Below are 27,712 nucleotides of genomic sequence, written 5' to 3' on the forward strand. Positions count from 1 at the left end.
TCTTAATATTCAAGGCTATAATGCCTATAATCTTTATGGAAATAAATCGGTTAGCGCGCGTAAAGGACGTTATTCTGGAGGAATTACTGTTTATTACAAAACAGAACTAAGTGACAAAATTGACTTTATAGAAGAACAGCAATGTGGTATTGTTTGGATAAAACTTAGCAAATTTATGTTCAATTTTGACACTGACGTATTTATTTGTTGCACTTATATTCCACCTTATGATTCAAAAGTAATTAACCGCAATGAAACTGATATGTTCGAGCAAATCGAAATAGGAATAGAGAAATATAGAATTCAAGGTAAAGTCTTTGTAATTGGAGATTTTAACTCTAGGACATCAAATGAGTCAGATTTTATAACATATGATAGATTTTTAGACAATGATAATGATCTTTTAGCTAATGATGATACCTTACCCAAAGTAAATAAAGACCAAGTATTAGATACGCATGGTAAGCGCTTAATACAACTATGCAAATCAACAAACTTATTAATATGTAACGGTCGTCTCTTAAGTGATAAAAATGTAGGCGAATTCACATTTATTAATAATAATGGATGTCAACAGTTGATTATTTGTTAACGCATCAAATGAACTTCGATATAATTACGCTATTTGATATAATGCAACCTACAGAATTTTCGGATCACAATTCTATACATATTTGCTTAAAACGTAAGGAACGCCTATCTGTACCACGTGATAATAATGATAACGGCCAAGAATTATATATATCATGGGATAATATGCGTATTGATTTATTTAGAAACAATTCATTACAGCAAAAGGTACTACTTGATCAAATAACGGATGAGTTACACGCGTCTACCATTGATCAATCGATTGAATTATTCACCTCGTATATGCAGGAAAACGCTCTAAATGTATTCGGGAAACTAGAAAAATAAACAGACCAGATAATAAACTGTCAAAAATGAAAAGGAAATGGTTTAACCGAGAATGCTATAATGCCCGTCAGGAGTTTAATAAGGCAAGAAATTATTATTTAAGACATAAAACTGTGGAAAATAAAACCATTTATATGGATAAAAAAGTAAAGTACAATAATATTATGCGAAAACATAAAAAACTTTTTCAGCGAAGTGAGGGCAAACGCGTCTGAAAACTAGCAAAGTCCAGTCCTAAGTCATTTTGGAAAGACGTCAAATCGCAATATAGACAAAATAATAGGGACCCAAACAATCTTACTATAGACGACATGTACGCGCACTTTAATGAGTTATATGGAGCGCCACCTACACCTACTACAAATACTAATGAACAACAACAACATGATAGAATACATAGTGATAGAGTAGATAGTTTATTTACAGAATCGGAATTAAAAGATGCATTTTTTTCTCAAAATAATTCGAAAAGTCCAGGTACTTATCTTTTGATAGCTGAGGTATTCAAACACTCATTTGATATAATTTCCGATTTCCTGCTTAAGATGTATAACAAACTATTCACTGATGGTGTTTCCCACAAAGTTGGCAACAAAGTATTATAGTAACCCATTTTTAAAGGTGGGTCGCATGAAGCTAAAAAAATTTCGTGGAATTACATTAAATAATATTTGTCTAAAATCTACTCTAAAATGCTAATTACTAGGTTGACAAAATGGGCAGACGAAAATTCAGCTCTAATAGATAACCAATATGGATTTCAAAATCGAAATCCACTAGTGATTGTATATTTGTCCTCCATGCTATTATATCAAAGACGCTATGTATGAAAAAGAAACTTTATGTTGCTTTTTAGACTGGGAAAAATGTTTGACCGGATTGATCGAGTAATGTTATGGCAAAAATTAATAACATCAAACGTAAGCACAAAACTCGTTACAGCTATTAAATCGATGTATCTAGTTGTTAAGTCTGTTATCCGTTATAAATCTACAAACTCAGATCCTATAACATCATATATCGGTGTAAAGCAGGGAGATCCTGCAAGCAGCATCTTGTCTCTTTTCTTCTAAATGATATTTTAGAAAATATAAATAGTATATGAATGGAATTGTTAGTATTGAAGATATAAAACTATTTTTGCTACTATTTGCTGATGACGGGGCCATATTTGCTCATGATCCCAAAACATTACAGTCATTGTTAAATGATGTTGAAACTTATTGCAATACATGGGGACTCCGATTAAATGTAAATAAAACGAAAATAATGATATTTGAAAATGGGCGTCATACATCGTTTAATTTTTACATTTATAATTCACTTATTGAAATTGTTCAGTCATTTAAGTATCTTGGCGTTTATTTGTTTAAAAACGGTAATTGGAATCGCACGCAGCAACGTATCGCACAACATGCCCAATTCTCGCTTCATAATTTATTTACAGTATATAACCAGTTGGACCTACCAGTTTCTCAGAAAGTATACTTATTTGATACCCTTGTGTCGTCAACCCTTAATTATTGCGCCGAGGTGTGGGGCCACCATGCCGGACCAGACGTTGAGATTGTACATACTAAATTTTGTAGAAAAATCCTATGTGTTAAACGCTCCACAAACGTAGATGCTCTTTATGGAGAATTAGGAAGAACACCAATGATTATTCAGAGAAAAATACTTTTAATTAAATACTGGATAAAATTACTAACTCTAGACAATCAGTCAATATTATTAAAGTATACAATATGTTGAAGAACGATGCAGAGGCTGGTGACACTTACAACGGCAGTAATTGGGCCCATAAAATTAGAACTATCCTTGATGACCACGGTTTAACCTACATCTGGCAAAACCAGTTTAATATGCTTATTAATTTCAATACAATAAAACAAAGAATAATAGATATGTATAACCAACAATGGTACTCATCAATTAATAACTCTCCTCGTCTTGAAACGATTGTTTTTTTTAAGCATGAATTTAAGGGAAAAAATATCTTGACATTATACAAGAGCCTAAATTCAGAATATCATTTACGAAATTCCGTACATCATCACATGACTTAGCAATAGAACGCGGGCGTTACAACAATGTACCAAGGAACGAAAGAAATTGTACATATTGTAACAATGGAATAATCGAAAATGAATATCATTTTCTTCTAATCTGTCCTAGATTTAGAGATCTTAGAGTTAAATATTTAAAACGTTATTATTATACTTGGCCCACCAAACAAAAGTTTATCAACCTACTAACAGTGACTAATCGGAAAATTATACAGAACTTGAGTAAATTTATATATCATGCCAATCTGACACGAAACTAAGAACCTTTTTCTAATATCCACAAACATCTATGCTCTTTTGCAAAAAATGTATATTGTTTAAGAAATCCATGTCTTCTATTGTATTTAATGTATTGTGTTGCTATAAATGTGTGTAACATGTTTAATGCAATAAATATATTGAATTGAATATTGAATATTGTTAATTTGTGATATTAACACAAAATGAATTACTCGCGAAGTAAATTACATTAAATGATTAAATCATTACTTTAACCTTTTGATCACAATATTAACACAAAATGAATTACTCGCGAAGTAAATTACATTAAATGATTAAATCATTACTTTAACCTTTTGATCACAATACCGCATGTTCACGCGGCATAATAATATCCTCTGCTTATGACGCTACAACAAAAACTTCGCGCTGAAATTAATTTTTCTTCCAAATTAGTGGAAATAAACCGTCTGAGAACGAATCAAATTTTTATTTCACAAAAATGAAATAAATATCATTCAAAAGATAAATTCAATGAGAGTAGGAAATTTTTTGCACCTAAGCTTTCATATCAATGGTTTTATACCAAAAAATGCTTTGAAGAAACGCATATATGAGATTTTTGCACATTTTATATGGAAAAAAGAAGGGAAAAAATGACGAAATGATGGCATTAAACTTCATGTTAAGAAGGAATCAAAAATTAAGATAAAATTTAATTAAAAAAACCTTGTGATGAATCAAATGTTGAACTTTGATAATATTTTTGCACCTAAGGTTTCTTATTTTTAGTAATTTTGTTATTAAGTAAAATGTGTACATGCCCTTCTTATTTCTATATAGAAAATCTGACCGCTATCGATTAGTGGCCGGAGGAATATTCTTCGGTATGCCTAGATTACCCATATTCGAATCTGATCTAAATTTTATTAAGGCAACCAGTCTGGCTAAATTTTATGAAAACGAGTGAAAAAATGCAGCCCTTATTGCGTACACAAGGTCTTTCTTTGATTTGACCGGGTGACCTAGTTTTTAACCCAAGATAACCCATATTTGATGCTGACCAAGATTACATCCAGGTAGATATTTTGATCAAATTCCATGAAGATCCGGTGTAAAATGCAGTCATTGCATACACAAGGTGTTTCTTTGATTTGACCTAGTGACCTAGTTTTTTTTATCCAAGATGACCCATTTTCAAACCTGAACCTATAATTTATCATGGTAATTATTCTGACCGAATTTCATGAAGATCAATTGAAAAATACAGCCCCTATCGCATACACAAACTAAATGTTGACAAACAGGCAGACGACAGACGCCGGACATTGGGCGATCACAATAACTCACCTAAGCATTGCTCATATGAGCTAATAAAAACTGATTAAACTAGATACATAGCGTTATTTTTCTAAAGTGTTACACACTGGAGAGATAAAATGTTAGGTAAAAATCATTTTAATTTTTCTGTAAACTGACATCTGACTGCTTGAAATTCTAATACTATTTCGAATTCTACCTATTCGTTAAATTGCAATTGATGCAAATGTAAAGTAATCAAAGTGAAATTATTTGACACAAACAGATATATCTGTAGTTACACACATCGTAAATTACCTTATATTTTACCTTTACGTATAAAAATCAACTTCTGCAACTTGATACATATTTGGATACTGATATCATTAGATATGCTTTTAGTTGTCTTAAATCGATCATGGAATATTTTTCCTATTTTGTGATATAAGAAGGAAAAGGATTAATTCAAAGTTAAAATTGAAAACTGTACTCACCTTTTCTCTCTCCTTAATTCACCTGCCGAAGGACTAGATACACATTCATTCCGAATAGATAACAATACACAAAGAAAAGCCTTCATGCTTTGATAACTTCGAATACTATGAATGTTAAAGGTAGCAGGGTACACTTAGATGCGAAAATTTTGGGCACGGACGGTCTTACGTGTAGCGAGTCGCAATATTGCACATCCCTTATGAGCAGAATCAGGGTGGCCATTTGGTAAATTGCGTGCATGTTTTGTGCTTTTAATTAATGGCAAGATCAGGATTCTCATACAAGAATAAAGAATGTTATCAAAACGAAAGGTTTACACCATCCATGAAAAATAGCATGCCAAAATCATCAATTTTGCACTTTTTGAACAGCCTGCAATGATCCCGCTGCAAGAACAATGCCCAATTTTATTGCATTTCTCAATTTGATAGTCCCTACTGAACGTCAGGATATAAACGGAATGGGGGCCCATCCAGCTCGTTTTTTCACAAAATAGCTAAAATGTTCCTGAGTATCAATCAACAAGCACAGAACCCTTCCGTGATTTGAATTGTTCTGAACTGACATCAGAATTTTACATGTATCGGCTGTATAAATTTTCTAAAGAATTAATAATCGTTATCTCTCACCTTAATTTACAGACATCCAAAATCACGAAGTTCTATTTATAACAAATATTGACGGAGGCCAAAATTCGAAGTGTACCCTGCTACTTTAAAAGATATTTTTTATCAAACCTGCATCTCTATGTTTTGTAGATTTAAATACGTTTCTTTACTATAAAAAAAGAATGGATGGGGTACTTATGTCAATATGTAAAAATTGAAAGAGATTGTTAGTGACATTTATGCTTATATATTACTAATGTCACGTTGTTTTTACTTAATTTCAGAATTGTTTAAAGGCACTCGCTACAGTTTTTCCGGACAGGTCGATATTTACCCCAACACCGTGCCAATCTGGTTGTGTTTCTAATCGATGTAGCTCACTGCAGAGTTGGTGCGGTCTTCTGCGCATGCCCGGAAGTGATTATCTAATGTCGCGTACGGCAAAAATTCGCAAATTATTGTATGTTCGCATGCATTTAATGTACAAAATGTATAATATACTGACTAAAGGTTAGGGTAAGTATCACCATAGTTACAAAATATATACATTTAAAGTACTTTTAGTTCAAATTGCTTCAATCCGACATATATTGGAGTCTGTTATTTATACCAGCGCTCAAACTCTGCATTGAGTCACAGCTGTTTCTAATCCCGTACCGTACCCGTACCGTACATTCGCAAACTATATAGGTTTTGTTAAAAAAAGGGCGGAAACTTTCATCCTTCTATGCCATCAAAATGCTTCAGAAACACCTTAAAATCCGCCTATTAAGAAATCTGCCGTTTGATAATTTTATATACCGGTATATATTTCTGAGTCATTTGCTCAAACACGGAAAGAGTATTTCGTACCAAACTGCGTTGTATAAATGCCTGTCACACCCCACCTCGTTGTAATTTGATTTAAGCGAAATCTAATATGATGACCTATCAATTTTCTTTTTGTTTTAGATTAGGCAGACATATCCAAAGTTTTGTGCAGAGTTTGATCAAATTCTATTATGTGAAAGTACCAACTTAAAACTGACAAAAATAATTATGCAAAAATAGCCCTTGGGTCTGCTGAACAAGTATTCCTTTCTTTACAAAATCATGTTCTTTTGATTTCTCTGAGCATGTTTCAAATAAATATATTGTTTTCCGTTACAAAAATGCTTAGATAATCAAATTTATGATGATTATTGTACTTTACTGAAATATATTTTAGGATTACAGAAATTTTGGAAAATGTTTAAAATAGCACCATACCTAGGGACAAATTAAATTGAAACAAAGCTGGTGACCTAGTATTTTTATTTCATTTTTCAATACATCATAACATGATTTTTTAATACAAAACATTTCATCAAAATCTATTATTGAGAGAAAAAATTACGAAACTGTAGCGAGCGTCCTTAAACAGTGGGTGAAGAAAATGTCCTATGCAATAAAAATGTGCTTTACCTACACTTACTTGTCTTGTATGAAAAAATCTGAATTGTTAAAAACTTCATCCTTTTTCATCCTTAAATCAATGTAGCAGTTATCAATACATGTATAGTTGGACGAAAAGAGGAACCGATCATTGACAAGTAGTAGTAAGTAGTGGTACAAAGTTCATCAGTTATGCAACGTCACAACGTTTGAACAGCAGCGTTGTAACAATCACGACATTAATGAGCGCAGTGCTGATACAGGAGAGTGCCAAAACATCGAAGGAATTGAACGCTGCATATAGTAGTCGCAACTTGACCGCGATGATTGACCTCAGGTTGATTATTCATATCGATTATTTCATTGTAGAAATCAAGGGTGCTTAGGGTAGCCGTGTATATTTATATTGAAGTAGTTTGCATATTTACATTCGATCAGTTAAAACTTTCCAAAACACTAACTTAAAATTACACAAATCTATATTTCCTTTTTCTCGTGCAGCTCTTGTTTTACACTCCTTTTCAATAATAGGTTGTGCCTCATTATGTATTATAATACTGTAGCAGTGTGTATATAATACTTATAATTAGTCTATGATACCGATTGTCCGATTAGCTCAGTTGCTAGAATATATGACTTGCAAGCAGAAGGTCGCAGGTTCGAGTCCTGTATCGGGCTGCACATTTTCCGCTCCTATTACGTTGGTGCCGTGAGTGTGGTGGCTAGCCTTGGAATCCTAGAGCTAGGGTGAAGCAATGGCTGGGTTAGTCAAAAAAAATCTGAGTTTGTCTTTGAAAAAAAGGAGGGAGGAATGTAGCAGTGTGCATAGGGATCCGTCACGTGCTATGATAGAGGGGGAAAAATTATGATAGAGGGGATTTTGTTTTGTTTAAAATGTTTCTTAGATGAAAATTCAAGAACTTATATGTGAAAAAAAAATCATCCATAAATAACATAAATATAAACAAGGGGTGGAACATGGCCAATTTCGATCTTGTCAACTACCTTCTTGTACCCCATTCTATCGCGCCACATATTTGTAATATCCGACTTATAACCACTGAATAACATGAGCAAAGGCTCACTCTAACTGAAAATGTATACTTTTCCCACCTTAAAATGTTCAACAAAGCCGTAATTTATAATTTTATATATGCCGACACAGCCGTGTTTTCATGTTGGACACACAGTCGTAAAATATAAACACGATCATGTCCAGGTGTAAAATGCAATAAATAGCCGTAGAACGTGGTGAAACAAGTTATGGTTCTTAAGAATGATAATAAATACACTAACTGCAAACATTTACACACCTCGGAAAGCTCTATCGACGAAGAATTCGTGTATTTTGTCTTTCTCGCTCTATTTTCTATCATTTCTCGGCATGTTGATATCACGTGACAATCGTCAAACACAGTTCATGAAACCTGTGTTCTGATTGGATGACTGATACAAAAAATGATCATGTGACATTTCTAGTGTCATGGACGGAAAAGAAGAAATGTTTGTTAGAAATGATAAAAATACACGAATTCTTCACCGATAGAGCTTTCCGAGGTGTGTAAATGTTTGCAGTTAGTGTATTTATTATCATTCTTAAGAACCATAACTTGTTTCACCACGTTCTACGGCTATTTATTGCATTTTACACCTGGACATGATCGTGTTTATATTTTACGACTGTGTGTCCAACATGAAAACACGGCTGTGTCGGCATATATAAAATTATAAATTACGGCTTTGTTGAACATTTTAAGGTGGGAAAAGTATACATTTTCAGTTAGAGTGAGCCTTTGCTCATGTTATTCAGTGGTTATAAGTCGGATATTACAAATATGTGGCGCGATAGAATGGGGTACAAGAAGGTAGTTGACAAGATCGAAATTGGCCATGTTCCACCCCTTGTTTATATTTATGTTATTTATGGATGATTTTTTTTTTCACATATAAGTTCTTGAATTTTCATCTAAGAAACATTTTAAACAAAAAAAAATCCCCTCTATCATAATTTTTCCCCCTCTATCATAGCACGTGACGGATCCCTATGGCAGTGTGTATATAATGTATATAATTAGTCTATGATATCGATTGTCCGATAAGCTCAGCTGCTAGAGTATCTGACTTGCAAGCAGAAGGTCGCAGATTCGAGTCCTGTATCGGGCTGCACTATTACATTGGTGCCGTGAGTGTGGTGGCTAGCCTTGGAATCCTAGAGCTAGGGTGCAGCAATGGCTGACAGGGGCGTACCTAGATGATTTTGAACTGTACGCAAGATCTGAGCAGCAATAGCTACAAACCAAGCAGAAATGCTGCGAATGTGGAGTAGGTGAGGGAAGGGGTCTCCATCTCCCGGCGGATTGGGCTTTTGGGGCCTTCCCTTGAAAATGTTGAAAAATGGTCCGCAAGAGATGCGTTCTCTTGCTATATTCCAGCGTTAATATATTTTGTTTGTCACATTTGTACTACATATTACAGAGATAATCATTTAAATTCATAGTTTATCACACCGCGCATGCTTACTGGCAGGGATCTAAAATTGCAACTGGAGCTGCCCCGGATACACCACTGTTCGTATAGAGTCCTATGTAACTTTACCATGGAAAGTGTGTGCTCCACTAGCTCGATCGCTATGGCACGATACTTGGCCCGTACTAGTATTCATCAATAATTTTATCTAAGATCAAAGATTTTAAAATGTTTAATATCTATTTCGCAGATTTTTCCTAACTAAATGAATTATGCCAGACTTAATATGTTGAAAAGTCAGAGATCCGTGAATTGCTCGTACCATACACTCCAGGACAAAACAACTTTAAATCAACAGTAACAGTAGATATATAGTTATGTTTCAAAATATCTGCGACCTGAAACACTTGGTCATTATATGATATGTTTTATTGTGCAACTGCTAAGACCCATGCACGCATATTGTTTATCGCCAAATGGACCTAACAATGTGTCTGTTAGTGTAACTGCATCTAAACTCTTACCTAATACTAACTGCTACACGTGTGAACAAATCCCATATTCGAACCGTGCGCAAAGCTGTTATTATCATTATTTATTATTTAATACTTTAGTACCCTCTAAAATGTAAATATCGCATATACTTATTAGGCAATGAATGGAACGTTAACGCACACATTAAGGATGTACAAGTTTTTTGTTGTTATCGTTTTTGAAATCTTCGTCAATGTGTAATTTAATGATGCATTTTAACAGGTTTTTGATAAATGTATCTACCCACACATTGCAAATATTTCAAGTTTTCTCACGCGAAACGTAACTTATTTCAATACTTATTTCTAGTTGCTGTAAACAACATCTAATATTTAAAAACGCAAATTCCAACTGCGTAAATTGCTAAATGGTATTTGTTCTGCTGCTGCTCTCTTGGTTTACCAATAAAACACATGCCATTTGAAATTTGAACAGCAGAGTAAGACGGGTGTCCTGTTTATGTGCTAACAAATTTTCCGGTATGCACAAATTGAGTACATCGAGGTTTAATGGACATACTAATAAACTTTGATAATGTGGCAGTTGAGTCCAATAAGTCCAGGGATGTTCAAAGATAATCCGTCATAGATCTATTGTAAAGCAAATATTGGATTTACCTGTATCGGAAAATATTCAGTGTCGATTGGATTTAGGTCAACTGCCACATTATCAAAGTTTATTAGTACATAGTATTATGTTTGTATGTTTGTAGAAACGAGCGCTCGGTCATTGCCGTAGAAAAGATTTGTTGTGTATAATGACGCACCGTCACAAATTTAGGTCATATGGGAACTTTCTAGCTTTGATGGTGGAGGAAGACCCCATGTGCCCCTCCGCGCATTATTACATCACGGGCGGCCACCTAGGTAGAACTACCGACCTTCCGTAAGCCAGCTGGATGGCTTCTTTGCATGATATGTACTATAGAATCTCTTTGCAAAATAATGCCCCTGAAGTGATGCTCTAAATCTAAAACAGCCAATTAGTATACATGTATATTAAATGTAAATCATTGGCTAGACTTTTCGTACTAGTTTATAGATATTCATACTTTGTTTAGCTAAACATGCATTTTGTCTTATTTTAAATCTGTTGCATAGTACTGATTATTGCAGGTTTACGTAAACTAAACGTAACATAGTAATTGTTCATATTTTCAAATGTAAAATTCGAATCCATAGCGCGCCTGTAGCTTGTATCCGCTCGTATCTTTGTAAGTTCGAAACCCAGAGCTAGGTGTCTATTTTTCAATATGATCAAGCTGGCTTTGTGAACAATTCATGGCTTTACCCAAGTACCAGTTCATGGCTAAAGTTATGTCCAAAGGAGGCACCCGGGTTCTTCCTTCCAATATTAAACACTGTTAAAAGCTGGATAGTTCTTTTAAGACACAAACACGAACTTGTAAGATATTGCAAGTTTACTTTTATTGATCATCTTATATTAAACTTTCTAAACATTTCAGGGTTTACCTGCATATTTTCCATGGCATTAATACACTTGCTTCATTTGCATTGTTCGAATGTTTCTTTTGCCACCTGGGCATTTTGGTTCTTGTGAGACATTTCTATGCGTAATTTCTTCTATAGAAAACTTTAACCAAGGGATGACCAATATACAAATATCCGTTCGTTTTGTCCTCGCTGTCAGTTTATGTATTCGTGCATGCGTGTGTTCGAGAGTGTTTCTATTTGTGACAGGCGTATTTGTGTTTGCTGTGCTCCATCATTCCATGGAATTTACACTTACATTTTACGTTTTTTCTATATTCACGATTATTAATTAACACAAATTAACTTAAGTCTAATATTTAAAAAAAACGAGTTTGATAATCTCATTAAGTCATTAAGGGGATATTTTTCAAATGAAGAACTTTAAATAGCCACCTAACCTCCTTAGGCTTTACGTTTTATTGCATTTTTTGCATTTAAGCCTTTTCATTTTCACGGTGCCGAATTTGAATTGTACGCACAGGCGTATAGGCGTATGCCCAGGTACGCCCCTGGCTGAGTTAGTCAAAAGAATCTGAGTTTGTCTTTGAAACAAAGGGAGGGAGTAATGTATAATGTATATAATTAGTCTATGATATCGATTGCCCGATTAGCTAAGTTGCTAGAGTATCTGACATGCAAGCAGAAGGTCGCAGGTTCGAGTCCTGTATCGGACTGCACATTTTTCCGCTCCTGTTACAATACAAAGGATAACCATCGGGGTCAAGTTGGGTCCACTAGATAAATGCCCGACTGTAATAACAACAACGGCAAACAAGATGACAAGTATTAAAAAGGCAATTGATGGTTCACAGGCAAAGGCATCTTTATAATTAACACAACGACAGCAACAACTGTGAAAACATTAAGCTCGACAAAGTTTTTTTTATAGGAAAATGAATCGGATCGTGTTAGAATCTTACTAAGGACTATTCCAAATTTAATGTTCGATAACAATAACTTTGTTCAACTTTGTAAAAACAAAAACATTGTGTATACAAAAAATTCAAACTGAATACATCGCGTTATTGTTTTGCAAGACACACTAGAGAGATATAATGTTTGGGGAAAACATCGATTGACAACGTACTGCTTGATTTTCTAACTATTACATGTTCGTTTCGCTAACTCTCTGAAACAAAATGTACCAGATTGTATGTAACTCATCTTACCATTGAAACTGTCAGCCGTTTACTCATAATCAAATAACCCACATACAAATAATAAATAGTATGCCTATAAATGTTTATGTCGAAAATTAAAACAAAATGGAAAGATTTCTCCCTATTGATATTACTCATATTTATGCAGATGTAAAAAATGAAAGTGAAAAGTTGAAAGTGAAATTGAATAGAATGGAAAATATATGTTCCAGATTATAGTACGAAACGAAAACATATATCTGCATCTAAACACATCGGACATTACTTTATATAAAATATCGGTACGTAAAATGCGCAAATATCAACTTTTGCAACTTACACATATGTAGATACATGTATCATTATATGTGCAGTCAGTTTTCTTTAACACCTCATAATAGAATACAAGCCCTTTTCTATGATATTAGAATTAAAAGTATTTTAATGGGTTAAGTTAAAGTTGAAATTGAAAACTAAACAAACCTTTTTTGTTCTATCCTGAATTCACATGCCGGTAGACATAAACACAAAGTATACGTTTCATGCTTTCATAACTTTAAATGCTAAATTAAATGCAATTTTATCAAACCTCCCCGTCAAATAGGCTGTATTAAATGTAGCGTCCCGGTTATGGTAGGTGGTTCTATATATCTGAATTTGAAAATCCGTTAAACTGTGTTTGTGTTTCCATGACGGTAAGTACACATAATTTCCATAGAAAAGGTAATTACTTTGTTGTAGGATGCCAATATAAGATATTTACTACATGAACCTTTATTAAGTTAAGGTAGCACTGTACTCACGATAACTGATGTATTAGTTAAGTTTTACCACACTTTGCCTCTACTGTAAAATAATTACTTGACCGTGTTTTAAAATATTAAAATATACTGCATTACCTCTCACAATAAACAGAACCTTGAATACAGGCTTGCCAATTACTAGTATACAAAATTAACTGGTATAAATGTTAAAGTAATTCGAACCATATATACTTTACTTAATCAATGTAATCCCATCAATGATTTTTGTAAAAGTATTATCTGAACAGCTAACTGTCTACTTTTAACATATCTTTGATAATTTCCTCTGTGCTTTCAGAAAAGGCTATGGATGCCAAACAACTCTTCTAAGACTTCTGGAGGATTGGAGGCAGGCTGTAAATAACAAAGAATACATTGTAGCGATCTTAATGGATCTTTCAAAAGCTTTTGACTGTTTGTCCAACGAAATTTTATTATCAAGATTAACTGAATATGGATTATCAGAGCCCGCCTCAAACCTTCTTCAGTCTTACCTTTCAAATCGTAAACAGCAAATTAAAGTGGGAACTATTGTTAGTTAAAGGGCAAGTATAAGCAAAAGGGTACCACAAGGCTCCATTCTCCAAATTTCAGAGAAGTTATTCAAGTCTTTCAAAATGAAAGTAATGTTCTTACATGTTGACTGGTTTAGAGTGAACAAAATGCAAACTAATCCAGACAAATTCCAATCAATAGCAGTTGGCAAGAAATCCTTGCTTAAAAACTGGCCTTCCCAGCATAACCTGTGAAGATAGTGTTTAGCTCCTAGGTACAGATATTGACTGTAAACTAAATTTTGAAAGTCACATTGGTAACATTTGCAAGAAAGCCGGTAAACTGTTAAACGTCATTAAGGAAAAGGTAAAAATTTAAATAAGCTCAACAAATTGACTATTTTCCACACTTTTATTTTATCGAAAATTTTTGTTCAGTGGCTTGGTATTTTTGCTCTGAAAATTTTACTAAGAAAATGGAAAATCTGCAAGAAAGGGCACTGCTCAAAATTTGTTTTCGATGATTATTTATCCTCCTATTCTGATTTATTGTGTTAAGTAAAATTGCCTTACTTACATATAAGAAGAATGCGTATAATGGCTATTGAAACGTTCAAAATCCTAAGTGGTAAGCACTCCTACAGATATGCTGCTCCTGTGTTATGGAACTCTCTCCCAGATGATTATAGATTCTGTACTAACTTAAGTCAGTTTAAAAATCTTATACAGTCATGGAATGGCTCAATTTTTTAATGTTTCTCCTGCTCCTGTGGGGATACAGGCATAGCATAAAGTTAAGTGCATGTTTGGCATAGTGTATTCTCAAGCTTAAGTTTGCTTTTGTTCCTTTTCATATTATTTTTGTTCTAATACTTTATATAGAAACTATTGATTTTGCTTTTGTCAGTCTAGTTACTGCTGTTGTGCTTGCTGTATGTAGTTTTTGTCTTCCAGTATTTGCTTTAGGTAAATATTGAGTCTATTTAACACCTGCTCTCATTTGCATTTAGATGATATATCTTGCTTTAGTTCATGTTGTGTCCAATTTATGTTTACTGTAATAATATACCTTGTTAGAGTCAATCTAACATGTAACTGAGTACTATTTGCCTTGAATGTGAAGTACTTTTATGCTAAGCAACCCTGTCTCTCTGTTGACAAGTCTGATGATGGAGTTTACATGATTGTGTTTATATGTTCAATTCTTAAACTTTAATACTTTGTAACCATAATATATGAATCTGTAATTCTTATTTGCCCTTCAATTAATGATCATTGAATTACTCTATGAAAAAGATGCTATATAATCAGGTCATTTAAAATCTGATTGAATGATTTTCTGAATTTTTAAGATATTTTTTATCTGTGGCACCTTTGCCCCATATTCCTGTCACCTTGTAGCTAATTCTTCTTTTAAGCAGTTTTAAACCAAAGTTGGTAGGATTAGCATGTTTCTCATAGATCTTATGTTGTAAATTATCCTTTCTTATTTGTAGCCTATTTACTTTTGTTAACCTACACTTGTTATATATTCGGTTAAAAAGCTCATCAGAGCTTATGTTACTTGTAATTGTCTTGCCGACTCAAAATAAATCTCATCTCATCTCATCTCATCTCATCCCATCCCATCCCATCTTATCTTAAGGTCAGTGAAAGCCTGGCAAGCTTCACTGTCAGTCCAAAAACTTCTATGCACTAATCGGTCATGTCGTTTTTATTTTTAACATTGTATGTAGAAGTCTTACATTATACGTTTCATCATGTAACATAAGTTATTTCAACAGATTGTCCTCAACCTCTCAGTTATGATCAGTAAATCATTTTTGGGAGTTAAAAAAAAAAATTAAAATTTCGTTGTGTTAAAGACATTATTTGGACTATTTAAACATTTCCCACATTAACTATTACATTTATTTATCGATAAAACAACGTGATGTGTAATATGAGCAGCTAAATTCTTAGTTTTCGGCAGGTAAAATATCAGGTCATTTCCGCGTGAATAAATCCAAGATGGCGGCGCCCATAACCATCGGCGTAACATTCATCATTGTGGCGAACTTCGTCTTATTCAGCGCACACAGTCAGCCAACAGACCAACATGACTATATAAATCAACTTCCGGATGAGAGTAACACACAGTTACAACACCCATACTCGTTAGGATTACTGAAAACATTGTATAATCTTAGAAAACATCTTATGTATTTTAAAAAGCATGGAAAGAACTCCAAGTCTGAAAAAATTTCTGTTAACATCTTGTACCTAACATTACTCCTGAGTGGAGACGTAGAAATAAACCCAGGCCCAAACAGTATATATCCTTGTGGCTTCTGTGAAATCCCAGTAACCTGGGATCATAAACGTGCTGTTTGTTGTGATGACTGTAATATTTGGTATCACTCTACATGTTTAGAATACAGTGCAAACCGATTCGAACTTTTGCAACACAGTAATGTTTCCTGGATATGTTGTAAGTGTCAGAACCAGAATATTGATAGTTTTACATTTCATTCTTTTGAACTTGAATTATCGAACTCTTATAGTGTGTTATCAAACAGCTGTTTATCATCAATACCATCGATTGACTCATCCTTTAGTCCAACCACATTTAGTAGTCCAAAATTACATGTAGCTAGAACCAAATCGAGACTAAATACATTATCATCAACATCATCAATTCAAACCAACAACACAGAGACACATGGCTTGCAACAAAAAAGGAATAACATCCGAACTGTGGTAATGAACTGTCAAAGCATAAAAAATAAACGCCATGAGTTACATGCAACTACTGAGTACATTAAACCTGACATCATCATAGGGAATGAATCCTGGCTAGCCCCGGAACATACCAACAGTGAAATCTTTCCAGACGGTTTCAATAACATGGTTTATCGTAAGGACCGCAACAAAAACGGTGGAGGTGTATTTATTTCTGTTAAGGATGGCTACACAACTAGTGAGATAAATAAAAACAACGCTAACTGTGAAATTGTTTGGACAGAAATACAATCTAAAAATGAAAAATCGATCATCATAGGATCCTTCTACCGTCCTCCCAACACAGGACTGGAAACATTAAAAGAACTTCGGCAATCTATAGAAAACCTACCCAAAAATTCAAGTGAGAAAACTAAAATACTTGCTGGTGACTTTAACCTACCACACATAAACTGGGAAAACAATACTATCAGACCAGGAGGAAATCAATTACAACTACACCAAGAACTTTTAGATATAGCAGACGATTTCAGTCTACAACAAATGCAGATGAATCCAACCCGCCAAGATAATGTTCTGGACCTTTATCTTACAAACAATCCATCACTTATAAAATCGTGCAATTCAATACCCGGAATTTCCGATCATGACATGTTGGTTATTGATTCAGAACTAAAACCTGTGTACAACAAAACAAAACGTAGAAAAGTCTACATTTATAAGCGGGTGGACATGAATACCATCAAAGAGAAAATGACAAAATTAAGTGACAATATAATAAATACAGATATTACCACACCAGTTGAAGATGTCTGGAACAAACTAAAAAATGGTATATTTGATATCATGGAAAGTAACATACCTTCAAAGTTGACATCAGGTAAGCAAAATCTACCATGGATAAATAATAAACTGAAAAAAATGATCAAAAAGAAACATAAACTGTATTATAAAGCCAGACAATCAAAGAAAAAAGAAGACTGGAACAAATATAGAACCCACAAAAGATTTACACAGAAATCCATTAGACAAGCTCACTGGGAGCATGTAAACACCATCCTGGAAAACTCGCTAGACAATGGCAATCGCAAACCCTTCTGGAAATACATTAAGGCTAAAAAGAAGGATAACATTGGAGTGGCTCCAATCAAAGATAAAGGACAGTTATACTCAGATAGCCAGACCAAAGCTGAACTTTTGAATAAACAATTTAAATCTGTTTTCAAAGTGCAAACGAAGAACCCCCGATAATACAAGGAAAGAAACACCCAAGAATTCCAAAGCTTGACATAACAACAAATGGAGTCGAAAAACTATTATTAGGGTTGAACACCAACAAAGCCAGTGGACCTGATGGACTTCCAAACAAGATATTGAAAACTTGTGCAAAAGAACTAGCACCAGCAATCACCAACATATTCGACCGTAGCCTAGAAAGTGGGACTCTACCCAACGACTGGCGAAACGCGAACGTTGCTCCAATATTTAAAAAAGGAAATAAACACGAACCAAGTAATTATAGACCAGTTTCGCTCACCAGTGTATGCTGTAAATTGTTAGAACACATAATATGTAAACATATTCTGAAACACCTAGAAAACAACAGAATACTCACACATCTACAACATGGATTCAGATCTGGCCATTCGTGCGAAAGCCAGCTTATTATTACCATACATGACATCATGAAAAATTACGACTCCAAAGTTCAAACCGATTTACTCATTTTAGACTTTAGTAAAGCTTTCGACACCGTACCTCACAGGAAACTATTACACAAACTAAACCATTATGGTATTGATGGTCCTTTACTCAAGTGGCTTTCATCTTTTTTGATGGAGAGGAAACAGAGAGTAACAGTTGAAGGAGAATATTCTACATCCGTAACAGTCGATTCCGGAGTGCCCCAAGGGACTGTCCTTGGGCCTCTATTATTTCTCATCCACATAAATGACTTACCTGAAGCTGTCGCATCACAAGTCAGACTATTCGCTGACGACTGTCTTTTATATCGCAAAATACACTCTATACAAGACCAACTTCAACTCCAAAAAGATCTTATATCATTAGAAACTTGGGCCGCTAAATGGGGAATGAAATTTAATGCCAAAAAGTGCTACAAAATGACGATTCATAGAGGTACAAACCCAAAATCTAATATATACTCATTGGACAACCACCTTCTAGAACAAGTTAGTGAAAATCCATATCTTGGACTGCTAATCAGTGAAAACCTTAAGTGGTCAGCACATATCAACAAAATCATAAACCGGGCTACTTCAACACTAGGATTTCTTCGTCGCAATCTCAAACACTGTTCTAAGACTCTCAAAGAAACTGCCTACACTTCATTAATTCGCTCTGTTCTAGAATACAGCTGTACCGTTTTTGACCCTTACCACCAAAAAGACATTGATAGACTTGAATCAGTACAGCGTAGAGCTGCTCGTTTTGTTTATAATAACTACAGCAGAACCTCAAGTGTTACTGATATGATCAAAAATCTAGACTGGAAACCTCTACACGAACGCAGAAGAGAACAACGACTTATACTCATGTACAAGATTGTTAATGACCTGATAGCAATTCCTGCCGAAATACATATCACAAAGAATAAAGGCAAAACTAGATCATCTACCTCAAACAAAATCATAGTATATAGCTGCAAATCTGACACGTTTAAATATTCATTTATACCACGGACTATCTTAGATTGGAATAATCTTAGTGAGAAGTGCACTACAGCAACATCCTTAGAGACATTTAAGGGAGAGCTCTTTGGGCAAAGAGGCTCCCAGTGCGAGTAGGCGTAGTACCGTCCCCCCTGGGCAATATATTCATTTAGTGAAGTCTAGCCCAGTATTCTACAGATACAGATACAGATACCAGTAGAAGTAGAAGTAGAATGTGATTTGGTTCAAAATGGTGGGGAAAAAAGCCGGTCAGCCCCATGTTAATTGTGACTGTAATTTATTCTGTTGAATAGTTGTGTTGAGTGCAAGTATTTTAGGGAGTTTGGAAGGCAAGCAAAATTGCAATAGTGTTCTGTATCTATGAAGAACATACATGAAAAATATCGGTGGTCTTAGGCCGCCTTTAAAATTTGGCGGTGCGAGGCCGTTATTTAGTGGCAAACATCCAAGAACTTGTTACAATTTTCACAATACGAAATTATTCTAAGGCGCATGTAGTTGGGAGAAGATGGAAGTTGACAGCATTTTATGAAATAATTAGTTACTTTCTCATAAAATCAATTAAAATGGCACTTGAGGATCCTTTCTTTGTTGTAAAAGAGTAAGAGCTTGTCATTAGTACATAATTATCGTCGGACGAATAGAATTTATTCGGAAATTACAAGTACAATATATATTCCGGGCTAACTTGATTGCCATTTCGGCTTTTGTCTTGAAAAATTTCAGTTTTACTTTTGACAGTGGCTAGGGGTCCGATAACCAGACCTCTAGACCCGGAGCAAGAGGTCCGGTAACCGGAGACAAGCTGTCCCGTATAGGGCAATCTAGAGGTCCGTTAATCAGGTCCCAGAAAAGTCACAAATTAGCTATATAGCTAAATCTAGCTATATATATAGCTAGAAGTAGCTATAAAACCAATACCAATAATGCAAAATATGTCAAAATAAGATGCAAAATGGTCATATTCATGTCCAAAGGTTTATAAGATAAAAGACAGTAACACAAAACCAAGATCTTCGTAGTCACATTTTCAATTACTGCGGCAGTATTTTGCGATAAATCATCACTGAATTTTTCACTCGTGATAATCATCGTAGTATAAGACAAATTTATAAATGACTAATCGCAGAAATTCGCAACATGTATTGAAACTGAAACTGCATAGATCTCCATTCTTTGTGTTTGTCTTTTGTCTCATAAACCACTTGAATGGGATAATAACTATTTTATATTTGATATTATTTTGAACAATTGTTATTGGTTTTATAGCTATTTCTAGCTAGATTTAGCTATATAGCTAATTTGTGGCTTTTCTGGGACCTGTTAATCAAAATGAATAATGAAAATTGTTTTTTGAAGAGCTAGGGGACTACATTTTATCTTTAAAAACACAGGGTTTCCACTGCAATTTGCCAAATACATCAATGGCAAATAAAAAATAAGAAAAGTGGCGGAAAAATATTTTGCTGTAAATGTATTTTTTTAAATGTGTATTTCTTTGTCTAAAGTACTTGCTATCTAGTCTAAAAATCAATATTACCCATGGCCGTTTCCGTTCATAAAACACAATACAAAGCATGTCACCAACCAAGGGATTAGCGATTTGACATTCATTAAATAATGCTGTCACGTGCCTCTCAATCTTTTACTTTAATTTAAACATGCGATAAACCAATGAGTCAATGAATGACAGCTTTGGATGTAGAACGTGTGACGTATTTTATCGGCAAAATTATTTAGCTCCGCCTTTACATGTCATCGTTGATTGAAGTAATTACTAATATCTTCAAAGAAATGAAAATCATGTTTCACGGACTGACGTAAAAGGCAATGACAGGACTGGTGTTAAATGAAAAACGCACATCAGTTATAAATTTCACGGCAATGTTTTAACCAGTGGAATCACGAAAATAGTATCAAAGTAGCCATTTCAAAGTTAAATTTTGTAGTAAATCTTCGGAATGAACGACTGACGGGACATCCGTGATAATTTCCAATAATTTTTAAATCATGATCATAGATTGATTTTGGCAAATTTATTCCAGTGAAAAACTGCGATAGACAAGCAGAAATCAATGGTAAAAATTAACTCTTGTCATAGAAAATATGTTTTAAATTTTCATTTTATAAATAATGCTAGTCTTGATTCATTGCCTTTTTTTTCGTTTGCCACACATTTTTGCGACCCCAATTTCCGATTAAATGTATTTTCAATTTTTGCTGGGAAGTACTCAACTATTTTGGCAAAAGAATATTAATAATATTTTCTCAAAATTAAGACCAAAAAACACACCAGAGACCACCTTTCCATACCTGTATTTTATAATTTTCCAGGGGGATAGCCTGACCCCCCCCCCCCCCCCCCCCACTTTGATAAAGAGAATACTAACCCTCCTTTACCTCAAAATTTTGGACTAAAAATGCACCAGGGGCCACCATTTCATGCCTGTATTTCAAAATTTTCCAAGGGGAGAGCCCCCCTAACCACCCCCCCTCCCCCAATCAAATAATGAAAAAAAAACTATAAAAATGACAAATTGTTGCAACATGCACAGTGTGTTGGAGAATACACCCCCCTGGACGCCCCCTCCCCCTATGTATCGTTGACTTTGATATTTTATGGCGGAAGAAAATAAGAGCCAGTGGAAACCCTGAAAACAGATTTGTTTTTCGTATTTTTCTCGTATGGAAACAGAAGTATTTAAAACTCTCTAATCTCAAATTTTTTAATTTTTTACTGGGGAAGGCGAACCCCCTCTCATATACCGTCACATAGCTGCATAATGTTTGTTCTCAATGTCAAAACAAATTGGAATACTTAATGAAAATTTAAAGTTTTAATATTATCATGTAGATGCTCAACATTTATATTTTCAGCTGTTTATTAGCAAAATATCTTTCAGTATTTTTCAAACATTTATTTATCTTTATTTTATTTATCATTGGCAATACAGGCGGAATCCCCAGCTTTTAGAAGGGGATGTTCCTCCTCAAAACTAAGGATCCTTGGGTCCCCGGAAGACTGTTCGTGTTGAACCCTGGTAGAAACAGACTCTGATTTGAATTTTGACAGAGTTATGCCCCTTTTTAACTTAGAATTTTTGGTTAAGTTTTATGAAGTTTTTGCTGGCAAAGCTCTAATTCAGAGCAAAGAGCTACAAAAATAAATAGATCGGCAACTTGAAAGGCATATAGAGCAAATCTCGCAAGAAAAACGTGACAGCTGAATAAGATCTCGTTTACCGGAAGTGACGACCCTTACTGAAATATTATAGTTTGCCGCGAACACTTGCTGCGATCATGCCGCGAATATCCGGCGAACATGCCGTGAGCATTTTTGATACAGTTGGTATAATTGTTTGCGGGATGTTCGTTTGGTGTTCACTTTTCACATGCAAATTAATTTTGCCACAAACAAGTTGCCGCAAACTTCCCATGAACAAGTAGCTGTGAACTAAAAGTTCCAGCAAACAAGTTGCTGCGATCATCCCGCGAACTGGTCATGCTGGTTGCTGCGAACATGCTGTGAACTGGCTGAAAACCATCACTACAGAAATTGTGTACAAAAAAGCTTGTACAAAAAAGTGCAAAAACAAATAAATTAATAGGAATCAGGGATATAAATTTATTGAATAAACTTGAACACTGAGGTTGTAACAAATTCAAATTGTTAATGTCTGAACTTTTTCATATCATATTTGGTGCATTTTGAGTTTTAATGATATAATATGTTTGAATTCTAACTGTTAATTGTCATTTCAATAACAGTGTCTGAGTGCATGTATTCATTTCATCCCAGTGTTTTTTCTTCACACTGCTTATAAGTATTATGTATCACTACAAATCTGTCATAGTTTTACATGTTAATTATCAGACTTATGAAGCTTAGAAATTGTCAGAATAAGCTAGTTTTATATTTCTTTTTAGATAATCTGATAAAGCTCAGCAAAAGTTTAAGCATATCTATTTCATTTTCAGAATTCCTTATGTTTATTTAGATATATGAGTATAGATATTAAACATAAATTTTCTGACTTTAATACCACAAAAAAGAATATATTCCTATCAGCCTCTAAGAATCACTTATGAAAACTGTCTGTAATGCACACAGATTTCCTTCTAAACATGTCCAGAATATCTGGTTGTAATTAATTTATCAGACTAATACTGTGACTTTACAGATGTTACAAATTAATTGATCTACAATTACCTGATCCTATAAAAGCTCTTCATTAACAGATTCCCAAAAGATTATAATCTTCTAAGTTCTTCTCGCGAACATGCCGCGATCATTGGTATTCCTGCGAATATCCTGCGAATTCATATCAGATCATTGCAGCATGATCGTGGTAGCAGTGAATATCCCGCAAATAGTTCCTGCGAATAGGTATGTTCGTCGCATGTTTGCAGCTTTTTGACCATTTCGTAAGGGGAGTTCTCCATGCTCCATTTTGTATTCGAAAGCAATTATTCATCAGTAAATTAATTATCATGTATGACCACGCTTCTTTTGATGGTAAGAAACGTGTACATTGTGTCTTAAGAGTATTTTACATTAAACTAATGTTGTTTTAGAAACTAACATGTAACTTAAATGTAGTTTTAAAGGTACAAATTGTAACTCCATACTCGCCGATGTTTGTTTTTACTAAGATAATGCCGATTCACGCTTTGACATGAGATCACGCGAAATTACAGCTAGTTGCCATTCTGTGTATTTTATACTTCTTTGTTCAGAGTCAAGCACTGACAAAAAATTTTGGACTTGGAAATTGGTTCAGTTTTTGTACATGTTTTGTCAAAACTGTTTGACATGTTAATTGAAACTTGGTACACTTGCTTTTCCTCATGATTTCCATCTTTTGGCAAGAGTACATAACTCTGTCAACACTTACTTACCATCATGGTCACACATATCCCTATAGTGCAAGACTTTCCAAATCCACAAATACAGACATACATGTACATTGTTTATTTTTCTTCTTTTGTCTGAAAATCTCTGGTAATATTTTGTAGTCAAGCATGCTGTCAGTAGACAGCTCTTGTTTTGAATTGTATGGTTTGTATCATAATATCAAAGTTGTTTATCCTGTACCCACATAGACTCTTCCATCCTGATCAGGCTTGACCTGTATTTTGGAAAGCACTAACTGTCTTGCCGTTAGGTCAATTTCAATAATAATTTTACTTGCCTGACCAAGTTCTGATTATCCAGACTTTAATGTCTACAGTGATGTATGCATTTTAACTTTGTTGTGCAATTCCAGATAATAAACATTATTACAAAGCCAAGCTTGCCAATTCTAGACAAATAACAATTATTTTGAAATTGTTTGCATGTTATCAAGCATCTGCGATGCTAATGATAAGGATGACAATGTTATTTGGATGACTGAAATGATCCTCATAAAGTGACAATGAAAATATCATAATTATTGGAAACTTAGGTGGGTCATATTACACACAAATACATGACCAAATTAAGTTGCAAAAATGCTTGTCATTGAAATTTGAATTAGTCACAAAAAATGAGATTACAAAAAAAAAATGCTTATTATAACCTTACTCTATTTTAATGATTCTTTCAAAAATTACCAGAATATGTTATTCATAAGACACTGGTGTAGTATTACCGTGTTTAAATAATTATTTTAATTTGAAATTTTCCATACAATTTCTAGTTTATATATTTTACCCTTTGGCAAATTTATTTAAAACTTTTTAAAAATTGTTCGCAATCATTCTAATGATGAAAGTCAGTTTCTGATTAAATTCCTTTATATGATTTGTTTCACTTCCAAACAAATGCTTCAGAATAAAACATTTTTCGCATTTTCAAACTTTATGAGTGGCAGATAATATAGAATTAAAGATCATTAAATCAATGATTAAACTTAATGTGTATTTCAGGGAGGTACAGAAGGCCTTGCAGACTTCAAAAAATCTCTACACACGATGGTGTGAGCTCGCCGATGCCCCAAATCTTGTGTCTGTAGAAGAGTACAATTGGACAACAAATGAACTTAGAAATAGTTTACGCAGTATAGAATGGGATCTGGAAGATTTAGAAGAAACTATTGATATCCTTTATTGCAATATTTATTGCTTTAAGGGTCTTTTTTTCATGAATGGGTTTTAAAATTTGTCAAGGGCAAAATGTGGTTCTGAGTGTATGAAACCTCCTTAAAATATTCTATCAACTTTTGAAAGTAGTTTAACATTTTTTTACCACTGTTGGAGGTTATCTAGAAAATCTCAGTTTTGATGACAGTTTTGATTCCCATGATCAAATAAAACTGTAGGTCCACATTCTTAATTTAATAACATACTATGATAGATGGTGTAATTTTGGTTTAGGTTTAATCTAGCATTTCTAGGGTTGCTTAATGGATCCATTGTCATGATGGATCATCAAACATAATCAGGCAGGGAATCCAATCTGAATTTTTTATTATTGATCAATTTTTAGCTCACCTTGTCACATAGTGACAAGGTGAGCTTTTATGATCACCCTTCGTCCGTCGTGTGTCCGTCCGTCCGTCCGTCAACAATTTCTTGTCTGCACGATAGTGGTTTCATTTATGATTTTATTTTAACCAAACTTGCACACAACTTGTATCACCATAAGATCTCGGTTCCTTTCTTGAACTGGCCAGATCCCATTATGGGTTCCAGAGTTATGGCCCCTGAAAGGGCCAAAATCAGCTATTTTGACCTTGTCTGCACAATAGCAGCTTTATTTATGATTTGATTTTTACCAAACTGGCACACAACTTGTATCACCATAAGATCTTGGTTCTTTTCTTGAACTGGCCAGATCCCATTATGGGTTCCAGAGTTATGGCCCCTGAAAGGGCCAGAATTAGCTATTTTGACCTTGTCTGCACAATAGCAGCTTCATTTATGATTTGATTTTAACCAAACTTGCACACAACTTGTATCACTATAAGATCTTGGTTCCTTTCTTGAACTGGCTAGATTCCGTGATGGGTTCCAGAGTTATGGCCCCTGAAAGGGCCAGAATTAGCTATTTTGACCTTGTCTGCACAATAGCAGCTTCATTTATGATTTGAATTTAATCAAACTTGCACAAAACTTGTGTTGCCATAAGATCTCAGTTCCTTTGTTGAACCGGCCATATCCCATAATGGGTTCCAGAGTTACGGCCCCTGAAAGGGCCAAAATTAGCTATTTTGACCTTGTCTGCACAATAGCAACTTCATTTATGATTTGATTTTAACCAAACTTGCACACAACTTGTATCACCACAAGATCTTGGTTCCTTTCTTGAACTGGCCAGATTCCATCATGGGTTCCAGAGTTATGGCCCCTTGAAGGTCCAAAATTGGCTATTTTGGCTTTTGCAGCCATATAGAGACTTCATTTATGGTTTTATTTGATACAAACTTCCAAAATATCTTCAACAACAATAAATCTTGGATTCCATGACAAATCAGATCCAATCGTAGGTTCCAGAGTTATTTTATATCTGATTACCTCCCCTGATTGTAGTCAAAATGGATTTATATCAGTAAGTACTTATAGGACTTATTTGAAATTTCATTATTATCATTAGTTGGACTGAGTCAATCAGGGTAGATAACTATGGACTGATTTTATGTCAAATTACCTCCCTTTATTTCAAATTAAAATGGGTATATCTCCGTAACTAATGAAGATACTGATCTGAAATTTCATTTATGTCAACAGATTTATTTGGCAGATCCTTCTTTTGTTCACTTACAATAATTTTCTTTTGAATTACTTCCCTTTTACCTTAATATAAATAGCTTATTTTTAGTAACTTTTTTATTATTGGCTGTAGGGAAAAACTGAGACCACTTTTCTGTGGTACAACATGGATGTTGCCTCCAATTTTTAGGTGTATTTTGACATATCTGTACCTTGTAAGAATTTTTTTTTCTTTTTGGTTAAATTTCTTTCCTTTGTTGTTCCTGTCCTTTGGACTTAGATATTTTTTCTGAGGACCTTCTTGTCCTCAAGTGCATTGATAACAGGTGAGCGATATAGGGCCATCATGGCCCTCTTGTTTTTTTTTTTGAAATGTGAAAAGAAAATTTATGTAGTGATTACTGCTTAGTTTAATGTGGTATTTCATGAATGAAAATTTTTTTGTCAGTCTGTGAAAAGATGAAAAGAATTAACCAGCAAACCACAAACTGCAAATCAAGATTAGTCTTGCCAGCAGGTTTTTCTTCCCTCCCCTGTTAGATTTTTCTGACCTGTCACCATTTTGAGAAACTTCAACATAACCAAAACAGTATGTCACAGATGGAAAGATGAACAACAGAAAAACCATGCAAGTTCTATGTAGTAGCATTAACTTGTTT

General features: G+C 34.2%; 1 protein-coding gene across 1 annotated transcript in view; it reads left to right on the plus strand.

Moving 5' to 3' along the window:
- The first annotated feature begins 19,854 nt into the window (after nucleotides 1–19,854).
- LOC123556584 (syntaxin-6-like) overlaps nucleotides 19,855–27,712 on the plus strand; it is a 29,042-nt gene continuing 21,184 nt past the window's right edge. The window contains exons 1-2 of the mRNA XM_045347413.2: nucleotides 19,855–19,962; nucleotides 25,272–25,441. Of these exons, the coding sequence (XP_045203348.1) occupies nucleotides 19,928–19,962; nucleotides 25,272–25,441 (205 nt within the window). The 5' untranslated portion in view covers nucleotides 19,855–19,927. The remainder of the gene's footprint in view (nucleotides 19,963–25,271; nucleotides 25,442–27,712) is intronic.

Source organism: Mercenaria mercenaria, chromosome 15 (genome assembly GCF_021730395.1).
Source record: "Mercenaria mercenaria strain notata chromosome 15, MADL_Memer_1, whole genome shotgun sequence".
Taxonomy (NCBI): Eukaryota; Metazoa; Mollusca; class Bivalvia; order Venerida; family Veneridae; genus Mercenaria; species Mercenaria mercenaria.